This window comes from Schistocerca cancellata, chromosome 8, assembly GCF_023864275.1.
Source record: "Schistocerca cancellata isolate TAMUIC-IGC-003103 chromosome 8, iqSchCanc2.1, whole genome shotgun sequence".
Taxonomy (NCBI): domain Eukaryota; kingdom Metazoa; phylum Arthropoda; class Insecta; order Orthoptera; family Acrididae; genus Schistocerca; species Schistocerca cancellata.
In genome coordinates, this window is record NC_064633.1 from 445,071,966 (window position 1) to 445,098,345 (window position 26,380).

At 46.0% G+C, this 26,380-nt stretch overlaps 1 protein-coding gene across 3 annotated transcripts in view; it reads left to right on the forward strand.

The window, feature by feature from the left end:
- LOC126094681 (dihydropyrimidinase-like) overlaps nt 1–26,380 on the forward strand; it is a 346,768-nt gene that overhangs the window by 218,544 nt on the left and 101,844 nt on the right. For 2 of the 3 annotated variants that reach the window (XM_049909199.1, XM_049909198.1), the window contains exon 3: nt 9,748–9,849. The exons of the other annotated variant lie outside the window; for it this stretch is intronic. In XM_049909199.1, coding sequence (XP_049765156.1) covers nt 9,748–9,849 — 102 coding nt within the window. The remainder of the gene's footprint in view (nt 1–9,747; nt 9,850–26,380) is intronic. 3 annotated transcript variants of the gene reach the window in all.

Sequence of the window (26,380 nt, forward strand, 5' to 3'; positions counted from 1 at the left end):
TGAGTCGTGCTTGGTTAGCTCAGTTGGTAGAGCACTTGCCCGCTAAAAGAAAAGGTCCCGAGTTCGAGTCTCGGCCCGGCACACAGTTTTAATCTGCCAGGAAGTTTCAAATCAGTAACAGCTTGCATTGTACGTGCTTGATCATTGTCCTGCAAAGTGATGGTCATGTCCTGCAGAAAGTGTCATCACTTCTGTCTCTAAGCTGGTCGTAGGTTGCGTTCCAAAACTGAACAGCATAGAGACAGAAGTGATGACAATTTCAGCAGGACCTGACCATCATTTTGCAGGACAATGCTCAAGCACGTACAATGCAAGCTGTTACTGATTTGTTTGACTGATGTGGCTGTTAAGTGTTATACTACCTACTGCACTCCCCTGACTTACGCCCTCGTGAGTTCAACTCTATTTCTAAACTGAAGAAAACACTTCATGGCATTCGCTTCAGAACTGCTACAAATTCGTCGGGCAATAGACCTTGTCTCTCGAACTATCAACACAACTGGCACTGCTAAGAGTATCCTACGACTTCCACATCGCTGGCAACGGGCTATACACTTTGAAGGTCAATAAAACTTTGAAACACGTATCTATATTGAACGGGCTGTAAATAAATAGTTGCCACTATTAAAGTTCGAACCCTCATATATTCTTCATTCTCCTTTGGATGTCTACCGATGTTTGTCCTTCGGCAGCCAAGAAGAGAATAACAGCACTTTGGTCCTGTTTGGACGCATTTGGTAATAACGTCTCCATAGTTCACCATACCGCACTTATCATACGCACGTCTGACACACATGACATGATTGTTTGCAGATGACGCTGTAATTTACCGTCTAGTAAAATCATCAGACGATCATTTCGAATTACAAAATGATCCAGAGAGAATTTCTGTATGGTGCGAAAAGTGGTAATTGGCACTAAAGAAGGAAAAGTGGGAGGTCATCCACATGGGTACTAAAAGAAATCCGATAAATTTTGGTTATACGATAAATCGCACAAATCTAAGGGCTGTCAATTCGACTAAATACCCAAGAATTACAATTACGAGCAACTTAAACTGGAAAAACCACATAGATAATAATGTGGGGGAGGCGAAACAAGCCGGCCGAGGTGGCCGAGAGGTTCTAGGCGCTACAGTCTGGAACCTGCGACCGCTACGGCCGCAGGTTCGAATCCTGCCTCGGGCATGGATGTGTATGATGTCCTTAGGTTAGTTAGGTTTAAGTAGTTCTAAGTTCTAGGGGACTGATGACCTCAGAAGTTAAGTTCTACAGTGCTCAGGGCCATTTGAACCATTTTTGAGGTGAAACAAAGACTGCGCTTTGTTGGCAGAACTCTTACGTTAGAAGATGCGACAAATTCATTAAACAGACAGCCTACGTTACACTTGTCCATCCTCTGATGGAATATTGCTGCGTGGTGTGGGATCCTTACCAGGTAGGATTGACGGAGGACATCGAAAAAGTGCAAAGAACGGCAGTCCGTTTCGTGTTATCGCGCAATAGGGGTGAGAGTGTCACTGATATGATACGCGAGTTGGGGTGGCAATCATTGAAACAAAGGCGGTTTTCTTCGCGGTGAGATCTATTTACGAAATTTCAATCGCTGCAGCGAGATCTGTTTACGAAATTTGAATCACCAACTTTCTCTTCCGAATGCGGGAATATTTTGTTGACACCCACCTACGTAGGGAGAAATGATCATCATAATAAAATAAGAGAATCAGAGCTCGAACGGAAAGATTTAGGAGTTCCTTTTTCCCACGCGCCATGCGAGAGTTCAAAATGGCTCTGAGCACTATGGGACTTAACATCTATGGTCATCAGTCCCCTAGAACTTAGAACTACTTAAACCTAACTAACCTAAGGACAGCACACAACACCCAGCCATCACGAGGCAGAGAAAATCCCTGACCCGCCGGGAATCGAACCAGAGAACCCGGGCGTGGGAAGCGAGAACGCTACCGCACGACCACGAGATGCGGGCGCCATGCGAGAGTGAAATGGTAGTATGAAAATGGTTCGATGAACCCTCTGCCAGGCACTTAAGTGTGAACTCAGAGTAAGAATGTAGATGTCGACGTAGAATACCACACTAATCGCCAGCTTGCATGTCGGTGCTTATACTGGGTGTCTCTCCTAATAGTCGTCTGGCGCATTTTCTCTGTTTCGATGGATATTTGCATTTTATTTTTTGCAATCTATAGCTGGAATCAACCCAAACAGATACTGATGATCGCGTCTTTTATGCCACTCCCAATGTCGACGGAAAGCGTCTGTTTGTTTCCTATTACGAACAAAACGGTTTTTAAAGCGTAATTCAATGTGCCCATTTGATAGAGGGGTTCTAAATTAGTCTCGGCGATATTAGTTTTATCGATGAGTATTGACAGGGAGAGTAAAATACGGGGAATAACCAGTACTCCATCAGCAACAGCTTAACCATGTCCCGCGTTGTATGCTGCCGCCATCCAGTAAGCCTAGCACTGTTTAGTCACTGCTGAAGTACTGGTTATTCTTCAAAAAAATGGTTCAAATGGCTCTGAGCACTATGGGAGGTCATCAGTCCCCTAGAACTTAGAACTACTTAAACCTAACTAACCTAAGGACATCACACACATCCATGCCCGAGGCAGGATTCGAACCTGCGGCCGTAGCGGACGCGCGCTTCCAGACTGTAGCGCCTAGAATCACTCGACCACGCCGGCCGGCGTTGGTTATTATTCCTGTTTCACTTTCCCTCTTATTATCAGTCGACAAAGCAGGTATCGCCGTACACTGATTTTGGACCCCTCTATCGAACCGGCACGAAAATTCCGTTTTAAAAATCATTAAGTTTGCACAGGGAACCTAAATCGGTGCTTTCCGTCTACGCTGGGCGACACATGAAAGACGTGACGAGCAGTGTTTCTTTGGGGTCTCTCCAGCTATACATTGCAAAAAAGAAATTTCAAATATCTGCCGAAACAGCAGAGAAAATGTGCCTGAGGACTTTTAGGAGAGACACGCTGTGTTCGCGCTTGGTGGTTGCGCTACGTTGCATTGCGCTGCATCAACACCGTCAAACGGGCGATACTTGACACGGGGAATGATGAAATAAACATACTTGGTTCATGTACTCGGCAATCTAAATGAATGGGCCCAATGCCTGGCAAGAAAAGTAGCCCTGAATAAACACAGAACAATCTCCAGTCTGAACTACAGCATCCACACTGTGCAGGTTAAACGGTTCGGAGCACTCGATGCCTTACATAATTTTAAACGAGGCAACATCGCAAATCGTCTGACCTTCCTAAACACCTCCATCGGTTACTGTCCAGTTCCTTTGTTATCTGGCCCTCAAAAGACGTCCAGCTTCATGTGCTGTTGTCAAAAATGACCTCTTGCAAGGTACTCGTTTCAAAATCTCCATTGCTTGCAGGTCTGTTTGCAACGTTAGCTCGAAAACTGACTAATACACACTTGTGTGAAAGCGATGGGATAGCGATTTGCACTTATACAGGTGGCGGTATTATCACGTACACAAATATAAAGGAGCAGTTTCATTTGTACCCAGGTCAGTCAACTGAAAAGGTTTCGGACGTGATTATGGCCGCACAATGGGAATTAACAGACTTTGAATGCGGAATGGTACTCGGAGCTAGATGGTTCAAATGGCTCTGAGCACTATGGGACTTAACATCGGAGGTCATCAGTCCCCTAGAACTTAGAACTACTTAAACCCAACTAACTTAAGGACATCACGCACATCCATGCCCGAGGCAGGATTCGAACTGGCGACCGTAGCGGCCGCGTGGTTCCAGACTGACGCGCCTAGAACCGCTCGGCCACACCGGCCGGCTTTTGGAGCTAGAAACAAGGGACATTCCATTTCGGAAATCGTTAGGGAATTCCATATTTTTCGATCTACAATGCCAAGAGAGTCCCGAGAATACCAAATCTTAGGCGTTACCTCTCACCACGGACAACGCAGTGGCCGACGGCCTACTTTTAACAATCGAGAGCAGCGACGTTTAAGCAGAGATGTCAGTGCTAACAGACAAGCAACAATACATGAAATAACCTCACAAATCAAGGGATGGTGGTAAGTACGGCGAACATAACCTTTCGGACAGTGCGGTGAAATTTGGCTTCAAGGGGCTATGGCAGCAAACGACAGACGCGAGTGCCTTTCGTAACAGCACGACATCGCTTGTTGTGGCTCTCCTGGTTGAACTCTGGACGACTGGAGAATCTTGGCCTGGTCAAATGAGTCCCGTTTTCAGTTAGTAAGAGCTGAGGGTAAGGTTCGGGTATGGCGCAGACCACACGAAGCCATGGACCCAAACTGTCAACAAGGCACTGTGCAAGCTGGTGGTGGCTACATGATGGTGTGGGCTGTGTTTACATGGAGTGCGCAGTGTCCTCTCGTACAACAGAACCGATAATTGATGGGAAATGGTTATGTTCGGCTACCTGGAGACCATTTGCAAAGATTCATGGACTTCATGTTCCCAAACAACGATTGAATTTTTATGGATGATAAAACGCCGTGTCACCAGCCCACAATTGTTCGCGACTGGTTTAAAGAACATTCTGGACAATTCGGGCGAATGATTTGGCCACACAGATCGCCCGACGTGAATCCCGCAGAGCGTTTATGGGACATAATCGAGAGGTCAGTTCGTGCACAAAACCCTACACCGCCAACACCTTTCGTAATTATGGACGGCTGTAGAGAAAGCATGGCTCAATATTTCTGCAAGAGAATTCTAACGTATTAAAAAACTAAAAACCCGCCTCGATTGCGAAAAAAGCACCTAGTGTTAACCTAGGTTTCGGCGTAGATAACTACACCTTCTTCAGAACAACAATAAAACCCACAAGTGCCTAAGAAGACCTTTGTCAATGATTAAAACAACACCATAGCTATACATTTATAAACGAAAAAAAAGGAAAACACAAACAGTACATATGTACAAAGTCAAAACCTACTTAAGTTGATGGTGTACGCTCCACCTCACACCGGCCTATGTTCGATGGTCCATGATCCGCCATAAACTGCAAGTTGGCAATTTATGGCGAGTCATGGCCCATCCACATCTCATCCATTGTCACAACCGACGAAAAGAAAGTCCCATTCGTGCTGTCGTTGCGCGTCAACATTGCTTGGCAACATGCCACACGGGCAGCCGTGTGGTCGTCCATCAGCATTCGTGGCACCCACTCGGTTGACACTTTTCGCATTTTCAGATCGTAATGTAGGATTGTGTGCACAGAACTCATAGAAATGCCAACTCTGGAGGCGATCTGTTCAACGGACATTCGGCGATCCCCCAAAACAATTCTCTCCACTTTCTCGATCGTGTCGTCAGACCGGGTTGTGCGAGCCTGAGGTTGTTTCGGTTTGTTGTCGCACGATGTTCTGCCTTCATTAAACTGTCGCACCCACGAACGCACTTTCGACACGTCCATAACTCCATCACCACATGTCTCCTTCAACTGTCGATGAATTTCAATTGGTTTCACACCACGCAAATTCAAAAAACGAATGATTGCACGCTGTTCAAGTACGGAAAACGTCGCCATTTTAAGTATTTACAACAGTTCTCATTATCGCCGCTGGCGGTAAAATTCCATCTGGCGTACGGTGCTGCCATCTCTGGGACGTATTGACAATGAACGCGGCCTCATTTTAAAACAATGCGCATGTTTCTATCTCCTTCCAGTCCGGAGAAAAAAATCGGAGGCCTTAGAACTTGAATGCACCTCGTAAACTAGTCATGAACAATTGTGGGCCGGTGACACGGCGTTTTATCATCCATAAAAATTCAATCGTTGTTTGGGAACATGAAGTCCATAAATGGTTGCAAATGGTCTCCAAGTAGCCGAACATAACCATTTCCCATCAATTATCGGTTCTGTTGGACGAGAGGACGCTGCGCATTCCATGTAAACACAGCCCACACCATCATGGACCCACCACCAGCTTGCACAGTGCCTTGTTGACAGTTTGGGTCCATGGCTTCGTGTGGTCTGCGCCGTACCCGAACCTTACCCTCAGCTCTTACTAACTGAAAACGGGACTCATTTGACCAGGCCAAGATTCTCCAGTCGTCCAGAGTTCAACCAGGAGAGCCACAACAAGCGATGTCGTGCTGTTACGAAAGGCACTCGCGTCTGTCGTTTGCTGCCACAGCCCCTTGAAGCCAAATTTCACCGCACTGTCCTAAAGGTTATGTTCGCCGTACTTACCACCATCCCTTGATTTGTGAGGTTATTTCATGCACTGTTGCTTGTCTGTTAGCACTGACATCTCTGCTTAAACGCCGCTGCTCTCGATCGTTAAAAGTAGGCCGTCGGCCACTGCGTTGCCCGTGGTGAGAGGTAACGCCTAAGATTTGGTATTCTCGGGACTCTCTTGGCATTGTAGATCGCAAAATATGGAATTCCCTAACGATTTCCGAAATGGAATGTCCCTTGTTTCTAGCTCCAAAAGCCGGCCGGTGTGGCCGAGCGGTTCTAGGCGCGTCAGTCTGTACCCACGCGGCCGCTACGGTCGCAAATTCGATTCCTGCCTCGGGCAGGAGACGGATTTTTAGTTTTTTAATATATTAACCAACGATTGCTGACGCGCTGCGATGTTGAAGGTTCTTAGACTTCTAAAGAGCTGTTGAATCCATGCGACGTCGAGTAGTACACTGGACAAAAGGAGGTTCGACACTATATTGGAGCAATCCCATGACTTCGGTCACCAGAGCGTACACCGGCATTCGTTGACGGCAGCAGTTCCTGTAGGGTCTGAAGCCAATTGTCATAGGCATGGCGCGGAATGCATTTGCGATCACTGCACTGCCCTGTAGGATCTTTTACGACCACTGTTCTTACGCTGTTTTGCATGGCAGCGAGTGGTACGCCATCCCTTGTGGACACGCCGGGCAATTCTTGTCAATACAGCAACAAATCGGGCAGCTTCATTCGTTGTGCAGCCAAGGGCACATCCAAACATGATGGCTCCTTTACGGCTCTCCGTGACGGTTCAACGTCAATTCACATTACTGATCTAACTCCATGTAACCAACTGGCACACACACATACACACACACACACACACACACACACACACACACACACACACACACACACACACACACACACCTCTTCACTGTCATGACTTCCGTCAGCGCTGGAAGATCACATGACGGTCAGGTAACAGTTCTACAGCATCTTCAACCCTCCATGCCAACTGTGTGCTCTTTTATGGAGGCGACTAACGTGACTTTGTCATTTCGTTGTGCTGCACGTTAAAAAAAATCTACTTTCACGGCTTTCCACATGCCAATGATCCCTCTTCACAGTACCCAAGGAATATGACTAATGTAACGCAACAGTTTTACCCTTTTCAGGGTAATTAATAGATCACTTCCCCAACCACAGACTCCCTAACTCACAACCACTAACTTTGTGTGGCGTATGATTCTGGCGTGAAATGCTGGACCTCCTAATCCACAATAAAAAGTTGGTAGAGAAAATGCAATATATTCTTTCTACAGATGTCCAAAACTTGCTGAGAAATTCGGGCTCGCTTTTCATTTTTCTGTTGTCCAATAGATGCAGCACTCACCTCTTATGATGACTTCTCACAGATAATATTTCATCTGAAATGTTCAAATGGTTCAAACGGCTCTGAGCACTATTGGACTTAACTTCTGAGGTCATCAGTGCCCTAGAACTTAGAACTACTTAAACCTAACTAACCTAAGGACATCACACACATCCATGCCCGAGGCAGGATTCGAACCTGCGACCGTAGCGGTCGCGCGGTCCAGACTGTAGCGCCTAGAACCGCTCGGCCACCCCGGCCGGCATCTGAAATGTAAAATGTATCCTATTCCTTCTTATTTTGACATCCTATATTGTCAGCTATTTCAGATATCTTCAGTTGCCGATTGTCCAACATCATATCTAGTAATTTCTCGATATTATTAATTTTTTACGTACGGAAATAATTAAAAACTTGCTAATGGCCTAAGGGCCGAAATTGGTCGTTTAAATCAATACGTTTTCAGTGCAACTGACTCCGTCATTTAATGAAATTGATGTGGATAATTGCGGATGCTCTATGTCGGAGGTGAGAAGCATGCTGGACAAAACAGCTTTCTAGATGTTTCCCTCTATAGTTTACGTTTTTGAACATTTTAATGAGGACCGAGCGTAAAGGGGAGCACGGAGAAATCTGAACCCAACCGCTCATATCGTGGCTGAAGAAGCAGGCTCCTTATAAAATTTCACCAGCTTCGAGTGAATATGCGTTGTCGATAAAACTTCCAAAACAAGGAATCATTAAATGTGCACGGGATACAGTTTGTCCCCTGGGACGAAACGTTTGAATAACGCCTGCTTTAGAGCACTATATGAGCAAAATTATTCCGTGGGCCAGGAACTGGATATATCATGTTGTCTGAAAACTCCTTTGGTAAGTGCTTCCCCATGTTAGAGGGTTTCCGAAGTTTTTTAAATTTAAAATGGCACCAGAAAAACCTACGTCATGGAAAACTCACTAGTCCTTAAAAGGGTCTAGTAGGATCCGACAGCTACACTTCGCATGCATTGTGAGCCTCCCCTACTGGACGTAGCCGTGAGAACGTTTTCTATCAGGTTAGCCTCGAAGTGAATAAAATCCCTTTTCCAATCAACATCCAGAATTGATAGCTATTACGTTCTGCAATGAGTTAAGAACGGTTATCTGGTTTGATAACACTATCAACAAAAACTAATTGAGAATGAAATATTGATTTTTCTAATGGAAATGACTATTCTACAGATACAGAAACGAGGAACAAATCATTTACGAAACAAAATCTACGTTACTAAGCATATGCTTTACATTAGCAGTTTACATTTCAGCATTACACTTATGCACTTCTTTCAAATTAGTTTTTTATTTCCGATTTGTCTTACAGGTACTGTGTAAATTATTATTTTTTCTTTTGTATTATTATTCTGTTAATTAATTTTTATGTTTTCTTAATATAATAAGGTTGTCTTACCAGTTAAATACAAGTTTTCATAAAAACTATTTTTATTGTATTTTAATATGATAATTTACCTTGAATAGTATGCACTATTTGTTTCGTCAAGTGACATGAGAATGATAACTGTTTCGAGTGTTGTTATATGTCAGAAAATACAGAAAATATTGTTGGGATGATATTTCATTTTACGAAATAACTAAAATAAATCAGATTTTTCAAGAATTTCTTTCTTAGTTTACATTTTGCCCATGTGGGAGAAGAGCGAGTAGGGTAATGCTGTAATGTAGGGTTTGATAGGCTGGTTTCGGTAGGCGAGGTGTGGACAATGTTTTGGTGATTTTGGAAAAGAGCAAAGGAAGGCAGCAGACATGGAGCCCTACTCTGAACAGACCCATATGAATGTTGCAGTTTAACAGACAATAGATATCATGCTTACCATTACGCTACGTAACATGCCAGTAGCATTAAGAATTTTCTTTACTGGACGCTCTCTCCATTATATCCTTAAAATATTTCACCTATAGTTTCTCTTTCATTCGATCTGTAATTTGCAACCTACAGGCTGTTAACTATAAATAGTTATAGTCGCCTTGTATATCAGCGAGTAGCAGTACTGTTGTACAGTCCCATGTGTAAATACTATCTCGCAACTGAAAGGCTATTTCATCTTTTGTTTGTTCTCTGGTAAAGAGGTGGAGACTAAATCGCTCTTCACTTGGATTTCGGCGTTACAGGTGATTCACAGAGATGACGGTCAGTCCGTTCAAGAAACTGAATCCATCGCTCAGCAGTCGGACGTGGCGAGCGTCTCGGATGTCCAGGACAGTTCTGTGGGCGTAAGTACCACACATCAGTTTGCTTCAGCATTCTAACAACTAACAGCACGCTTTATGGATGCGCTAGTCATTTTACGCACTTCAGAAAAGGAAAATGCCATTCCCATTTCCCAGTGGACACTCTAATGAAATTTGTGCAAGACTTGTGTCGACACGCATGTCAAAATCATGCGGCATTATATATGGTTAGTGGTGTTGGGATACTGCTTATTTGATTACACAACGAACCATTAGGTTTTTGTAATTACCCAATTATTTTGCCTGATTTACAGGGTGTTTCAAAAATGACCGGTATATTTGAAACGGCAATAAAAACTAAACGAGCAGCGATAGAAATACACCGTTTGTTGCAATATGCTTGGGACAACAGTACATTTTCAGGCAGACAAACTTTCGAAATTACAGTAGTTACAATTTTCAACAACAGATGGCGCTGCGGTCTGGGAAACTCTATAGTACGATATTTTCCACATGCGTAGTAATAATATGGCGTAGTCTCTCAATGAAATTACCCGAAACCTTTGACAACGTGTCTGGCGGAATGGCTTCACATGCAGATGAGATGTACTGCTTCAGCTGTTCAATTGTTTGTGGATTCTGGCGGTACACCTGGTCTTTCAAGTGTCCCCACAGAAAGAAGTCACAGGGGTTCATGTCTGGCGAATAGGGAGGCCAATCCACGCCGCCTCCTGTATGTTTCGGATAGCCCAAAGCAATCACACGATCATCGAAATATTCATTCAGGAAATTAAAGACGTCGGCCGTGCGATGTGGCCGGGCACCATCTTGCATAAACCACGATGTGTTCGCAGTGTCGTCTAAGGCAGTTTGCACCGCCACAAATTCACGAAGAATGTCCAGATAGCGTGATGCAGTAATCGTTTCGGATCTGAAAAATGGGCCAATGATTCCTTTGGAAAAAATGGCGGCCCAGACCAGTACTTTTTGGGGATGCAGGGACGATGGGACTGCAACATGGGGCTTTTCGGTTCCCCATATGCGCTAGTTCTGTTTATTGACGAAGCCGTCCAGGTAAAAATAAGCTTCGTCAGTAAACCAAATGCTGCCCACATGCATATCGCCGTCATCAATCCTGTGCACTATATCGTTAGCGAATGTCTCTCGTGCAGCTATGGTAGCGGCGCTGAGGGGTTGCCGCGTTTGAATTTTGTATGGATAGAGGTGTAAACTCTGGCGCATGAGACGATACGTGGACGTTGGCGTCATTTGGACCGCAGCTGCAACACGGCGAACGGAAACCCGAGGCCGCTGTTGGATCACCTGCTGCACTAGCTGCGCGTTGCCCTCTGTGGTTGCCGTACGCGGTCGCCCTACCTTTCCAGCACGTTCATCCGTCACGTTCCCAGTCCGTTGAAATTTTTCAAACAGATCCTTTATTGTATCGCTTTTCGGTCCTTTGGTTACATTAAACCTCCGTTGAAAACGTCGTCTTGTTGCAACAACACTGTGTTCTAGACGGTGGAATTCCAACACCAGAAAATTCCTCTGTTCTAAGGAATAAACCATGTTGTCTACAGCACACTTGCACGTTGTGAACAGCACACGCTTACAGCAGAAAGACGACGTACAGAATGGCGCACCCACAGACTGCGTTGTGTTCTATATCGTTCACATCACTTGCAGCGCCATCTGTTGTTGAAAATTGTAACTACTGTAATTTCGAAAGTTTGTCCGCCTGAAAATGTACTGTTGTCCCAAGCATATTGCAACAAACGGTGTATATCTATCGCTGCTCGTTTAGTATTTATTGCCGTTTCAAATATACCGGTCATTTTTGAAACACCCTGTAGGAGTGCAGTGTTTCACAATCTTGGCATTTAAGAGACAAGTGAGCGGAACCCCTCTAAACTCCTCACCACACGTATAATTAAGGCAATGGTGGCCAATTACCCATTCAGTGCAGATGCACACTTTGGATTCCTACGGTAAGCGTTTAGATGCCGCCAGCAATGAGGCTAATGAGTAGTAATGTGTGGTGCAAGTTGAGAATTTGGGTTCGACGGGAGGCGTGCAGCAGTAGTCCGTGCGGCTGTAGTGACATGGTCAGCCCACAACCGTGTTAGCGTGCGGAGCTGCTCCGCGCGCCGTCCGACACTCCGCTCTCGGTGGTGTGTACTTCCGCGTCGCGGTGTTTGTGTCTATCGAGTCCAGTACTAACGTAATCCATGGCGCACTCGTACCGCCGTGCAACGATCAAAGTAGCGTTTCAGGCCGAACATCCGCGACCCAGAGCTTTCGAAGTCGAACAGTTCATCCGAGAGGATCTACGTTTGAACCCCCAGGACGCAATCGGCATACACTTTTCCATCACTGGAAGCGTTGTCTACTTCAAGATGTCGACGGAGGAAATTTGCACTGACATAATTCACCGTCATGCCACCGGACTAAAATTTAAACACTCTGATGGACACATGGGTGCTGTGACAGTCGCCCATGCTGGATTCGGTCTCCGGACATTGCGGGTGTTTGAGCTCACGTTCGAGGTGCCTCAGGATGTCATTGCCGCTTTCCAACCATATGGCACCGTCTTGGGTCACGTCGCGGAGAAGTGGCAAACATTTACCACCTACCCCGTACTAAATGGCGTCCGGCAAATAAAAATTGAGCTGACGAAACATGTCCCATCGTACCTGCTGATTGGCGGTGTGAGGGCCATCGTCATGTACGATGGACAGCCACGAACGTGCGCAGGATGTGGCCAGGAGGCACATGTACGTTCCGAATGCTTACACCGCCGTTTAATACAGACGCCGTTACGTGAAGAAACCCAGGCTTCGACGGTCACGTCCTTACCCATCACCTACGCTAAGGTTGCACAGGACCTCGTCGTGCAACTCCCGATTGCGCCAGCAGCATCGTCAACGCCACCCGCCGCAGCACAACGCGCCGACGACACAAGCACGGCGCCGCCTCCAGTGCTCGCTTCAGGACCGTCCGGTTTGCAGACCGAAACCGATGTTCCTGTTGGAACCGTGGACGTCGACCTCGGTGTCGTGCCGACGTCTGCCTTTGTCCAGACAGGTTCGGCGTCAGATGTCGGGCGACCACATTCTGATTCAGGCCACATCAGAAAACAGCGGTCGCCTCGCAAACACAGGAAACGACGACGAACGCCTTCCGATGACGCCCTTTCTCAGACGGCCCCGCGAGATGTCGACCTGATGTCTGACGGTGATCTCCCACATTGCATTGCGTCCAGTCACGCGATGTGGCAGCAACAGGCGCCCCTCCTGTGACGCCTCCTCTCCCAGCCTGGGACGTGTCCACGCCGTTGTCAACGAATGATGACGGCGGTCCCCCTGCCACTCATGATGCGGAATCCACAACACCCGTTCCAGAAGTACGTGACCGTCTCATGACCACGTCGTCAGCTTCCTGGGCCGATGACGTTGAAGAAGAAGTGGAACAGACTGCCAGCGTGTCTGCACAGGAGTCCATCACGGCGACACTGGGGCTGGCGCCTCGCCAGTAATTATCACCACCGCGGCACCACCAGCGGGTCTCCACCTGCCGGCTACTTCTACCGCACGTTCGGCAAATATTGAGGATGGCCGTACACAGCAATATCGTATCGCCACGATGAATCTTGCCACCATTCGTGCCCCCCACAAACTGGCCATGTTCCGAGACACTATTTACTCTGTGGGTGTTGATACAGCACTCTTACAAGAGGTGTTTGTGGCTGACTTCCTAGTTCCCACCGGATACAACGCCCATGTTTCCCCCGCATCCGACACCGGTAGCGGCGTCGCCATCCTGCTACGCGACGGACTCCCGCAGAGGACGTCATCTACCTCCCCACTGCGCGAGGTATGGCCCTCACACTGTTCGGCGTGCGTGTTATTAATGTCTACGCACCGTCCAGAACTGGCCGCCGTCATGACCGACAAACTTTTTTTGCCGAAAGTGTCACACCCCTCTTCACCGGTCCGCAGGACGACTTGGTACTCGGTGGGGATTTTAACTCGACACAAGAGCCCGCGGACCAACTCCCGCGACATTCACCTTGTGTATCTCTCTCAGTGGTCATCGACCGTCTAAGACTTGTTGACACTTGGAAGAAGCTCCACGGAATTCAACCGTGCTATACATTCTACACCTCTCACTCGTCAAGCCGCATAGATCGCATCTACGTTACCCGCTCCCTTGCTGATGGCACACGTCATGCGGAAGTCTAGCCCTTGGCTTTATCAGACCATGATGCGTACGTCTGTGACGTCACTCCCGCCCGACAGCGAGTGTGGCATAGTCGTGGTCTGTGGAAACTCAATGTCGCTCACCTGATCTCCTCAGACTGTCGCCGTATGGTCGAAGAAGCGTGGGCACGATGCCGCCATCGTCGAGAAGCCTATGATTCCACCTTATCATGGTGGCTCTCCTGTGCAAAGCCGACCCTCAGGAAGACACTGATGAGTTATGGGAAGGAATTTAAGGCGTGTCAAACTAATATCCTGCACTTCTACTACACCATACTACGTGATTGTGCGACGATGCCTTTCTCGCCAGTCCAGCAGTCGATGGTCCATCGCACGAAGGCGCAGATCTTGATCATGCGGCGTTACTTGGAAGGAACCGTAGTCCGTTCTCGTGCTTCTAATCGTATCCCTCAAGAACGTCCGTCGATGTACCACCTCCTTCAGGAACGACAACGACGACGATGAGCTCTGATCCAAGTACTCACTGATGTGGAAGGGCGCCGGCACGACATCCAACAAAGCCTCGGTCGTGCTCTCCATGCTCATTTTGCCGGGTTCTACGCAGCCGTACCACATTCTGCAGCACTGATCACAGAAGTCGCTCAGCTTACTACGAACACTCTTCCGGAGGATGCAGTGCATGACCTCCAAGACGACGTAACCACAGATGAAGGTAGATGCTATCAAGGCGGGTACCAATAACAGATCTCTTGGACCTGACGGTATACCCATCGAATTTTATAAAAGTTTTCACTATTTGTTGGCTTCCACGTGGACGGCAATCGCACAAGAGCTGATGTCACCGATGACAGTGGTCCCGAGCGCCTTTCTAAATGGCATTATTATCCCCGTACATAAACCGCACGGGTTATCGAGGGTCCAGGACTATCGACCAATTACTTTGCTCAACAGCGACATGAAAATATTCACACGGCTATTGGCATCGCGACTCAAGAAGGTCGCGCGTTACATCACATCCTGCGACTAGACTTCCCTAGGAGGCGACAACAACATCCGTACGGCCCTTTGCCGTTATAGAGACATGATAGCATTGGCGCAGCATCAACGTCTGCCTGGCGCCTTGGCTTCACTGGACTTTAGCCAGGCTTTCGACCGTGTTGACCACTTCTATTTACGGACAGTTCTTGAGCATATGGGATTTCCTGGCGATATTGTCACAGTGGTTATGCGCCTGTTGAGTAGTGCAACCTCTAAAATCATGTACAATGGTCGCCTCACACCGCCCCTGGTCATCGCACGATCTGTACGACAAGGCTGCCCCTTTTCCACGATTTTGTATGCTTTCGCCTTGGAACCCCTGCTCCAGGGCATGCGCCAACGTTTGGAGGGTATGGCTGTGCACGGCCACGGTTTTTGTTGTACAGCCTACGCAGACGACACAGTACTATATCTGCGCAGTGAAGATGAAGTACGAGTAGCACTGACATGGGTGGCGACTTACGGCGAAGCGTCGGGGAGCTGCCTCAACGTGTCAAAATCCAAGGTCCTGCTCATTGGTGAGGGCTTGCCGGAGAGATGCGTTGCCCCCCTTAGTGTCGCCGCCACCATACGATGTCTCGGACTTGATTTCGCAGCAGATCTGCGCCGCTCAGCGACTATCAATGGTAGACGCTTGCTACAGACAATCAGAGCAAATCTCGCAGATCACCGGCTACGGTCTCTCGACGTTATCCAACGCGCGCAATACGTGAACATGTATCATGCTTCCCGTATACCACACGTGGCTCAAGTACTACCAGTCCCAAATCTCCTGGCCCGACGACTGTTGATGGCTTTCGGCTCCTTCGTCAGCTCGGGGATGTTATTCAAGGTGCAGTATGAATCCCTCGCACTGCCACGAGATCGTGGCGGGGTGGGACTCATCCACGTGCCGACTCGTGTCAAGGCACTTTACGACAGCTCCCAACTAAAACTTTGGCATCGTTGCCCGCAGAGCTTTACTAGCCTCCTGTTTCACACCTTTGCGCCGGCCTCCTTGTCCGCCCCCAGTACTGGTATCGACCATTCCAACACCCTTTTATTACATCCAACGATTTTTCCTGGAGTTCAGCTATGTCTACCGGTCCTTACCACTTACACGTTTGTACCTCACGAAAACAGTCTCCGAATTGTTACAACAGTGCCGCCCGTCCAACCCCATCGAACGTAAGTATCCACAATAAGTGTGGCGACACATATGGAAGGCGATCCATGCGCGTTTTCTCGAATCAGACGTTCAATCAGCGTGGTACATCACCGTGAATGGCAAACATGTTAACCGAGATCGTCTACACCGCATCCATCTCGCCGATTCATCCCTCTGCACCCACTGTGGAGTGGATGACACGGATGGTCCACCGGTTCCACTGTGGCACAGCGTTCGATGTCTGGACACTTGCGCGGCGAATTTTGGCGTTTCTTACTCGACACCAGCTCAGATCGACGTCCACATGCTTTTGTACCCCGATAAGAGTTTCTACCCCTCTGCCAAAACTCACTCTGTGAACTGGATCTGTGGCCACACGATCCGCTATCTTTTTACTTCTGGCGACAAGTCTACGCTAGGATATTGGACTTATCTCAACGAACGACACTGCGTCCTGATCCGTAACCCACGCTACAAGCAACATTTTTTCAATTTCTTACGGAGCACCTTCGATGACCCACCTCGTAGCTGGAACGTCCAAGCCCTGAGAAGCTGAAAACTGTATTAACCGAACCGAACTGAATAGATCTGCTACCCAGAACCCACGCCTACGCAATGAGAAGACACGTTTGGACGAGCTGGCCTGATGTAGGCGGAGACATTACAGGCGCTCCTGTAAGAACTGGTCTTTAACTACAAGTCGCACGACGACTTTCTATAAAATTAAAAAAATTAAAAATAAAAGAAAAATAAAATAAAATAAAATAAAGAAAACTTTTCCTTACTTATTCCTCATAATTTCTTCTTAAAGGAAAATGAAATTTGATTTTGGCTTTGAGAAAAGTTTTTTTTTGTTCCACAAGATGGCTTCTTCGCCATCAAGACGAAGGAGACTAATTTGTGTTTCCTGGAAGGAGAAACTAGTATATATATATATACAGGGTGTTTCAAAAATGACCGGTATATTTGAAACGGCAATACAAACTAAACGAGCAGCGATAGAAATACACCGTTTGTTGTAATATGCTTGGGACAACAGTACATTTTCAGGCAGACAAACTTACGAAATTACAGTAGTTACAATTGTCAACAACAGATGGCGCTGCGGTCTAGGAAACTCTATAGTACGATATTTTCCACATATCCACCATGCGTAGCAATAATATGGCGTAGTCTCTGAATGAAATTACCCGAAACCTTTGACAACGTGTCTGGCGGAATGGCTTCACATGCAGATGAGATGTACTGCTTCAGCTGTTCAATTGTTTCTGGGTTCTGGCGGTACACCTGATCTTTCAAGTGTCCCCACAGAAAGAAGTCACAGGGGTTCATGTCTGGCGAATTGGGAGGCCAATCCACGCCGCCTCCTGTATGTTTTGGATAGCCCAAAGCAATCACACGATCATCGAAATATTCATTCAGGAAATTAAAGACGTCGGCCGTGCGATGTGGCCGGGCACCATCTTGCATAAACCACGAGGTGTTCGCAGTGTCGTCTAAGGCAGTTTGTACCGCCACAAATTCACGAAGAATGTCAAGATAGCGTGATGCAGTAATCGTTTCGGATCTGAAAAATGGGCCAATGATTCCTTTGGGAGAAATGGCGGCCCAGACCAGTACTTTTTGAGGATGCAAGGACGATGGGACTGCAACATGGGGCTTTTCGGTTCCCCATATGCGCCAGTTCTGTTTATTGACGAAGCCGTCCAGGTAAAAATAAGCTTCGTCAGTAAACCAAATGCTGCCCACATGCATATCGCCGTCATCAATCCTGTGCACTATATCGTTAGCGAATGTCTCTCGTGCAGCAATGGTAGCGGCGCTGAGGGGTTGCCGCGTTTGAATTTTGTATGGATAGAGGTGTAAACTCTGGCGCATGAGACGATGCGTGGACGTTGGCGTCATTTGGACCGCAGCTGCAACACGGCGAACGCGAGGCCGCTGTTGGATCACCTGCTGCACTAGCTGCGCGTTGCCCTCTGTGGTTGCCGTACGCGGTCGCCCTACCTTTCCAGCACGTTCATCCGTCACATTCCCAGTCCATTGAAATTTTTCAAACAGATCCTTTATTGTATCGCTTTTCGGTCCTTTGGTTACATTAAACCTCCGTTGAAAACTTCGTCTTGTTGCAGCAACACTGTGTTCTAGGCGGTGGAATTCCAACACCAGAAAAATCCTCTGTTCTAAGGAATAAACCATGTTGTCCACAGCACACTTGCACGTTGTGAACAGCACACGCTTACAGCAGAAAGACGACGTACAGAATGGCGCACCCACAGACTGCGTTGTGTTCTATATCGTTCACATCACTTGCAGCGCCATCTGTTGTTGAAAATTGTAACTACTGTAATTTCGAAAGTTTGTCCGTCTGAAAATGTACTGTTGTCCCAAGCATATTGCAACAAACGATGTATTTCTATCGCTGCTCGTTTAGTTTTTATTGCCGTTTCAAATATACCGATCATTTTTGAAACACCCTGTATATATATATACAGGGTGTAGTGGTCAGCGCATCTGAGTAGTACACGTCAACGCCCACTGGAAGATAATGACTTTAATTCCTTCATCTCATCGCGATTGTTGATCCTGTTGGCTTCGGTATTTGAAGTTGTAGGCATTGAAAACTGTGTCTTGTGTGATTCGTCGACTTCTTCTTCCAGTAAGTGATGTAATGGTTTTTCAGTCCTAGTAAGTTGGTGTATATTTTGCTGTCACTAGTACTGTTATTGATACCCTGTGTGATGATATGTCGTGGGTAATGATGTTCGTAATGTGGGCAGTTGCATGCGGTTAGGGTTTCATTTAGTAAATTGTGAGTTAAGATTTCACTGTCTGCGTTTGTCGTCTCATATAAGAGACGTTCAAAAAGAAACGAGCCGGAGGCATAATTACAGAAACCAGAACCTGTATGTTGGAAGTACTGACCCTGGCTGTTGAGACACTTGTCCCACTGTGACACAAGGCGGTGAATGGCTGTCTCATAAAATTCCCGGGGCTGCGATGTTAACCAGTTCTGCGTGCACAGCTGGACGTCATCGTCCGAGGTGAACCGTTTGCCCCTCAGAGCCTTTTTAAGGGAACCAGAAATGGCGCGATCACAGGGAGAGAGGTCCGGACTGTTTGCAGGGTGGCCGAGAACCTCCCATTTGAATTTATGCAGGAGTGCCGCGACTGTGTTGGCCGTATGAGGCTTTGCATTGTCGTGGAGCAGAATGACCCCACGGGTGAGATTGCCTGGTCGTTTTGATTAGATCACTTGGCGAAGGGTGGTCAAGGTTTGCGAGTAACGCTGGCATTCACTGTTGTCCTGTGCTGCAGGAAGTGCATCAGAAGGGGGGCATCTTGGTCAAAGAAGAAAGTTAGCATAACTGACCCTGGCTGTTGAGACACTTGTGCCACTGTGACACAAGACGGTGAATGGCTGTCTCATAAAATTCCCGGGGCTGCCATGTTAACCAGTTCCGGATGCACTGCTGGACGTCATCCTCCGAGGTGAACCGTTTGCCCCTCAGAGCCTTTTTAAGGGAACCAGAAATGGCGCGATCACAGGGAGAGAGGTCCGGACTGTTTGCAGGGTGGCCGAGAACCTCCCATTTGAATTTCTGCAGGAGTGTCGCGACTGTGTTGGCCGTATGAGGCTTTGCATTGTCGTGGAGCAGAATGACCCCACGGGTGAGACTGCCTGGTCGTTTTGATTTGATCGCTTGGCGGAGGGTGGTCACGGTTTGCGAGAACCGCTGGCATTCACTGTTGTCCTGTGCTGCAGGAAGTGAATCAGAAGGGGGGCATCTTGGTCAAAGAAGAAAGTTAGCATAACGATTCACCTCGAACGACGACGTCCAGCTGTACGTGCGGAACTGGTTAACATCTCAGCCCTGGAAATTTTATGAGACAGCTATTCACCGCCTTGTGTCACAGTGGGACAAATGTCTCAACAGCCAGGGTCAATACTTCTAACATACAGGTACCGGTTTCTCTAAATACGCCTCCGGCTCGTTTCTTTTTGAACGCCCCTTATATTTTTACCGGTAATTCTACGAGGATTGTGTTTAGGGTTTTCGTATGGCGCTCTTGAGCCTGCTGAGTAGTAGCTGTTCACCGCGATTCTGGGTATCTGCCTTTCTGTTCTTAAACCATACGAGTATATGCCCAATGGTTCGAAAACGACACTGCTGCGACCTGACAACGTGGTGACTCGCAAAAAGCATGTGCCAGTCGGGTAGTACAGAGCATTCGGCAGGCCTCCAGAAATGTGGTACGGCTAAAATTCAGCGTGGGCCACAGCGGCAAATGATGACGACTGCATCTGTTAGTGTAAGAAAACATTTAGCTCACCAAGTTATTCTCACTAGTCAGGTCAGAAGAAGATGTGAGCTTTGTTAAAATAAAGTGTCAAATTGTGTTGTAAATGCAACATACATTTGCACGATAAATGATTTGCAAAGTTGAATTCACACTTACATTATGTTTTATGATTAATAATAGTTCATAACTTGAAAAAAATAAAGTATGATTATCAAATTTCAGTTACTAAACACTGACTTGTGTAAAAATTTTTTTTTAAAATTTTGATTATTCCCGTTCCATAGTCGTGTACGACCCCATGTGCCCATGGGGTCATTGTTGCCCCACTGAAAAAATCGCCTTTCAAAGCTGGTAAGTACAAAATATTATTGCAGTTGCTGTCTGTGGTCACTAATAAAAGATGTATGTGTGAAAAATCGTTCAATTACGTGACAAAAAAGGTTATCGGCATATATGGGTTAATATGTGTGACATACAAGTGGCTGTCGCCATATATACTGGCGCTGCGTGCTCTAGTATGTATGGACTAACGATTTCCTCATGTCCCAGTTACTTTGCCTATGGTTAGTCGTATTAATCCTAGTCTGTTTCTCGCTTTGCTGATGATATAGTCTGTGTGTGGTTCTCGTTATAGAAATGCTTCACTTGTAATTCCTAGGTATGCGTTGTTGTAAGACATTAGAGCTTGTCTTCAGAGCTTAACTTATACGCTTTCTGGGCTTAATGATTTTTTCCGCTTGGATGTCAGTGTCTAAATATTATCAATTGGCTTTTATGTGCATCTGGCCTTACGTATCATAAACTAAACTAGATAGATAGGTGCTTAATTAATACACTTACGAAAATGGAAACTGTTGCACTGGATATGTTTATAAAAATCTTTTCTGCTTCCAGTCACGATTTTCTTTTATTCCTATTTTACACGACGCTTTTCGGAAAGTGATGCCCATTTTCAAGTGCGTTTTCCTATGTGTACCAAGCCACATTTTCGTAATGTTTTTGATGTCTGAGGTTCTGCATTCTTATGTTGCCTTTACAGCAATATATAAAAACGCGCAATTTTTAGTTGCTTATCGATAGTCATATGTAGTTAGTGGCGAAATTTGGAACAATTTATACAGACATTTTTAGTTGCTTATCGATAGTCATATGTAGTTAGTGGCAAAATTTGGAACAACTTATACAGACACTTTTCTTGTGGTCTGTTTGTGCAGTCTCACACATATTAAACGTCACACACAATTTTATGTGCACAGTCTACAACAGGAATAACAATCCTTCATAAACAAACGGTTACACAGATGTTTTTAGATGTTGTCAACAAAGATAATATAGGTCTTCCACAGAGTCTGATATACTTCTATAGAGAGGGTATTTATATTAACAATCTGTATAATAATTGTACATTCCAAGAACATATAAAGTACTTAGGACAAACAGACCGAAATTTGAACACCAAGAATACGGAGCATATTAAAGCCTACACAAACGACAGGCACACATCAGCAATAGCCACATACATACACAATACAGGATACCATTTTGGAAAAATAGAGAACAATATTAAAGTACTCCACCGACTAAATATTCCATAAAATGGATATGTTAGAAGAACTGGAGATATGATCACATTACAAAAAATATGAAGATAAAATAATAAAAACTTGAAAATGAATCAGTGAATTTCTACAAATGCTTCGACACTATACTTAAAAAAGTAACAAATGGAAATATGCACCATTTAAACAGGTATAAGCAAATTATGATCTAGATCGTTAAGATAAATACCCTCTGTACAAAAGTTCGAGGGCTATTCAGAAAGTAAGATCCGATAGGTCGCGAAATGGAAAAGACAGTGAAAATCCGATGAATTTCTGCACAGTTAGTTGGACAGTGTCTCTAGTATGCCTGTCAAACGCGTCACGTCACTCTTTTCATTGAATTTTCTGTTTGAGAGAACTGAAGGGCGATCTGCTTAATTGTTAACAACCATTCAACAGCCAAGATCGCACAAAATATTTTTTTTTTTCTTTAAGACAACCAGTTTCAACAGACTATGCTGTCATCTTCAGGTCTAAAGCTTTGGATCACATTACTTTGGGAAACACAGCGACCACCCACATTTTTATGTGTTTTTATTTATCCTAATACAAGTCTTGGGCTTTCGCCCGTTTTCATTCTGCGTAATACATAATTAAATCTTCTATTAGCATATCATTATAAACATCGACTGCAATTTGGATGCTGCTGCTGCCTTTCTATTGTGTTGCTCCTATTTTCCGCATTTATAAGCGTGGCGCAGACACATTTCTTTCTTATGATGCTTCAAAACTGTGCAGTATCCGCATGTTGCATAGTAGCAACACCAAGCAGAATAGAAAGGCAGCTCCAACATCGATGTGCTAACTAAAGATTTAATTACTTTTTACGCCAAACGAAGATGGGCGAAAGCGTAAAACGAACACGTTTCACAACAAAAAATTTTAAAACCCGAAGATGACAGGATAGTCTGTTGAAACCGGTTGTCTTAAGTAAAAAATATTTCATGCTCTCTTGGCTGTTGAATGGTTTTTAACCACGGCTCTCTTCAGTTCTGCGCTCACAATGAGCACATAAAGATGCCTGGAAGAATAGTCCCGCCAAGCATTAGTGCCCGGTGCAATGAGAATGCCTCTGCAGCGATTTCGATGGGAAGCGTTTGACCCCTCTGATGTTCATCTCTGCTCACATGGACTACTGGCTATGAAGACATTTTGGCACAGAATAACGAACAGCAGACAAGCATAGAGAAGCGATGGAAAGTATAGGCGGCTGTCTTCTATGACGAGGATATTGGAAAGTTGGTACAACGCTACGACAGATGTCTAAGTCAGAGCCACGAGTACGTAGAGAAGTAACTGGAAGGTGTAGCAAACTGTTAGAAATAAAACATTTTTTAGTTTACTGTGGTTCCCATTTCGCGACCGGTCGAATCTCAGCTTCTGAATAGGCCTCGTATATCACTCTGTGGAAGATGTATAGCACTATCTCTGTTGACTACAACCAAAATCACCTTCGTAACTGTTTGTTTATGCAAGTTTATTATTCACAATCTACACTGTACCCAGAAAATTGTCTGTGACGTTTAATATGTGTGAGACTCTGCACAACTGGGCCACAAGAAAACTGTAAGTACAAGTTGTTCCAAATTTCGCCACTAACTACATACAGAGATCGACAATCAACTAAAAATTGTGCGTTTTTATATATTGCAGTACAGGCAACAGAACAGTGTAGAAAACATTACAGGGAAAAATAGTATAGTACACAGAGAGAACGCACTTGAAAATGGGAATCATTGCCCGAAACTCGTCGTGTAAACTTTAAATAAAAGAAAATCGTGACTGACAGTACAAAAGTTGTTTAAAAAACCATTGTTTTCACAGTCTTGGGCTTTCAGAAACCATTTCTAATAGATCCAATCGGGAAAGTGTTAGAGTACGAACAACTTGGCCGAGTGCTATCACACTGGCATTCCAGTAATGTCCATTCTTGTGGGGTATGTTGATTAAAATTTCCTCCTGAGCTTATTTGCGCTGCAGAAGAAAGTAGAAAAATGGTGTAAGAGGAAGATGGCTATTGAGTCTGTCTGACGTCACTGGGACTCTTCAGTTGGAGATCATTACACAGCTTGACCAGAGGACGCACAAGTGCAGATTACCTCTATCTTTTGGCCTTTGAGAAAGGCCGGATCATTGGCACGAGGGACGCGGGATTACCATACTGAGAGATTGCCCAGCTAGTTGACTGTACTGGAATGACTACGGCACGAGAGATCACGAGACGGACTCAGGACAACAGTAGCAAGAAACGTTGGCATAGGACCTTCCAGAAGGACTAATTGCTAGAAGATAGTTACGATTGTTCCACTGGTTCTGACAAACAGGCGGATGACAACAGTTGAAAGCTCGGCAGATGTTTCAGTCAGTATCACTGCGAACCGGCTGGAACAGACTACTGGAAGCTGGGTTGAGATCTCGAATTGTAATGAATCGCTAAGCGCTAACAAAAAGCCACAGACAACAGAGAAATGTATAGTCCACAGCCATAGTCAACTGGAATGTTGGGTGGTATTCTGTGGCTGTCAGGTATGACAACAGGACTTATTAGGCAATCGTTGAAAACAGGCTGAATGCTCGCCAGTGTGTGGCAAAAACGGTAAATCTTGCTCTTGTACCCTTGTTTACCAGGATAAAAAATGGCGTGATCCAGCAGAATGATGCAAGACCCCACTCAGCAATTCACACTACAAACGCCTTGAATAATGTGCAGATCCTCGACTGGCTTGACGGGCCCCCTGCTTTGTCACCTACAGAGCTTGTCTGAGATACAGTAGGACGCCATATACTTTCAGACAACCTGCAGCCAGAAATCCTCTTGAACTGACGCAGCATGTGTTTCAGGCATGACAAGAAATTCCTCGAAATGACGAGGCCGTTAGCTTCCATGCCGCAGCAGTTACAAGAGTGCACTGTGCCCCTGGGAATCACACCTCATACTGATATTGGTGATGGGAGTGAATTTCGAATGGAATGACACTTAATATCCGTTATGTGATGAACATCTCCATAAAGTTCGATAATAACACATTTGAAATCCATTTTGTGATGAACATCTTCGCCGGCCGGAGGCGCTACAGCTGGAACCGCGCCACCGCTGCGGTCGCAGGTTCGAATCCTGCCTCGGGCATTGATGTGTGTGATGTCCTTAGGTTGGTTAGGTTTAAGTAGTTCTAAGTTCTAGTGGACTGATGACCTCAGAAGTTAAGTCCCATAGTGCTCAGAGCCATTTGAACCATTTTTTATGAACATCTCCACAAAGTTTGATAATAATATTAGATTGATGCTTCAGCGTGTAACTCTTACAATTCAGTGAGAGCATATGTCAGCTCAGCCATTGTTGTAGAGTCGCATCAATATACATTGATAAGCCAAAACATTATGACCACTGCCAACCGCGACGTTGGATGCCGTCTGGTGGCTTTGCGGACATATGACGCGATAGCAAAAGTATGTAAGCGGAGCAGACACGGTCGGGGTATCAACCCAGCGAATATATGGGCTGCAAATGGGGAAATCGTTTGAGATAAACGACTTTGATAAAGGGCAGATTATTATTACATGAATCCTGTGAACGAGTATTTGGAAAACGGCGAAGCTGGTCCAATGTTCACGTGCTAGTGTCGTGAGCATTCACGGAAAGAGGTAGGAGGACAGTGAAACTACCACTAGGCACTAAATGGTTGGACTTCCACAGAACGTAGGGTTCGGAGGCTTGTCTGCTCTGTAAGTTAGGAGAGATGGTGACCTGTGGCATCCCTGCCAAAAGAGCACAATCCTGGTGCGCGCACAAGTGTTTCAGAGCACACAGTTCGTCGTACAATGTCGAACATCGAGTTCCGCAGCATACCATCCCTACGTGTGCACATGCTGACAGAACGACATCGTCAATTACGACTGCAGTGGACACGGGACCATCGGGATTCGACGGACGATCAATGGAAACGCGTCGGCTCTTCGAGTGAATAGCATTTTTGCTACATTAGGTCGATGGTCGTCTCCATAAACGCCGTCATCGAGGTGAACGGCGGCTCGAAACGTGCAGCCCGCCACGGACGCTGGCAGGTGGGAGCAGTATTATGCTGTGAGACACATTCTTCTGGGCTTGAATGGATCTGTGGTAGTAATGGCCGGCCGGTGTTGCCGAGCGGTTCTCGGCACTTCAGTCTGGAACCGCGCGACCGCTACTGTCGCAGGTTCGAATCCTGCCTCGGGCATGGATGTGTGTGATGTCCTTAGATTAGTTAGGTTGGCAGAACACTTAG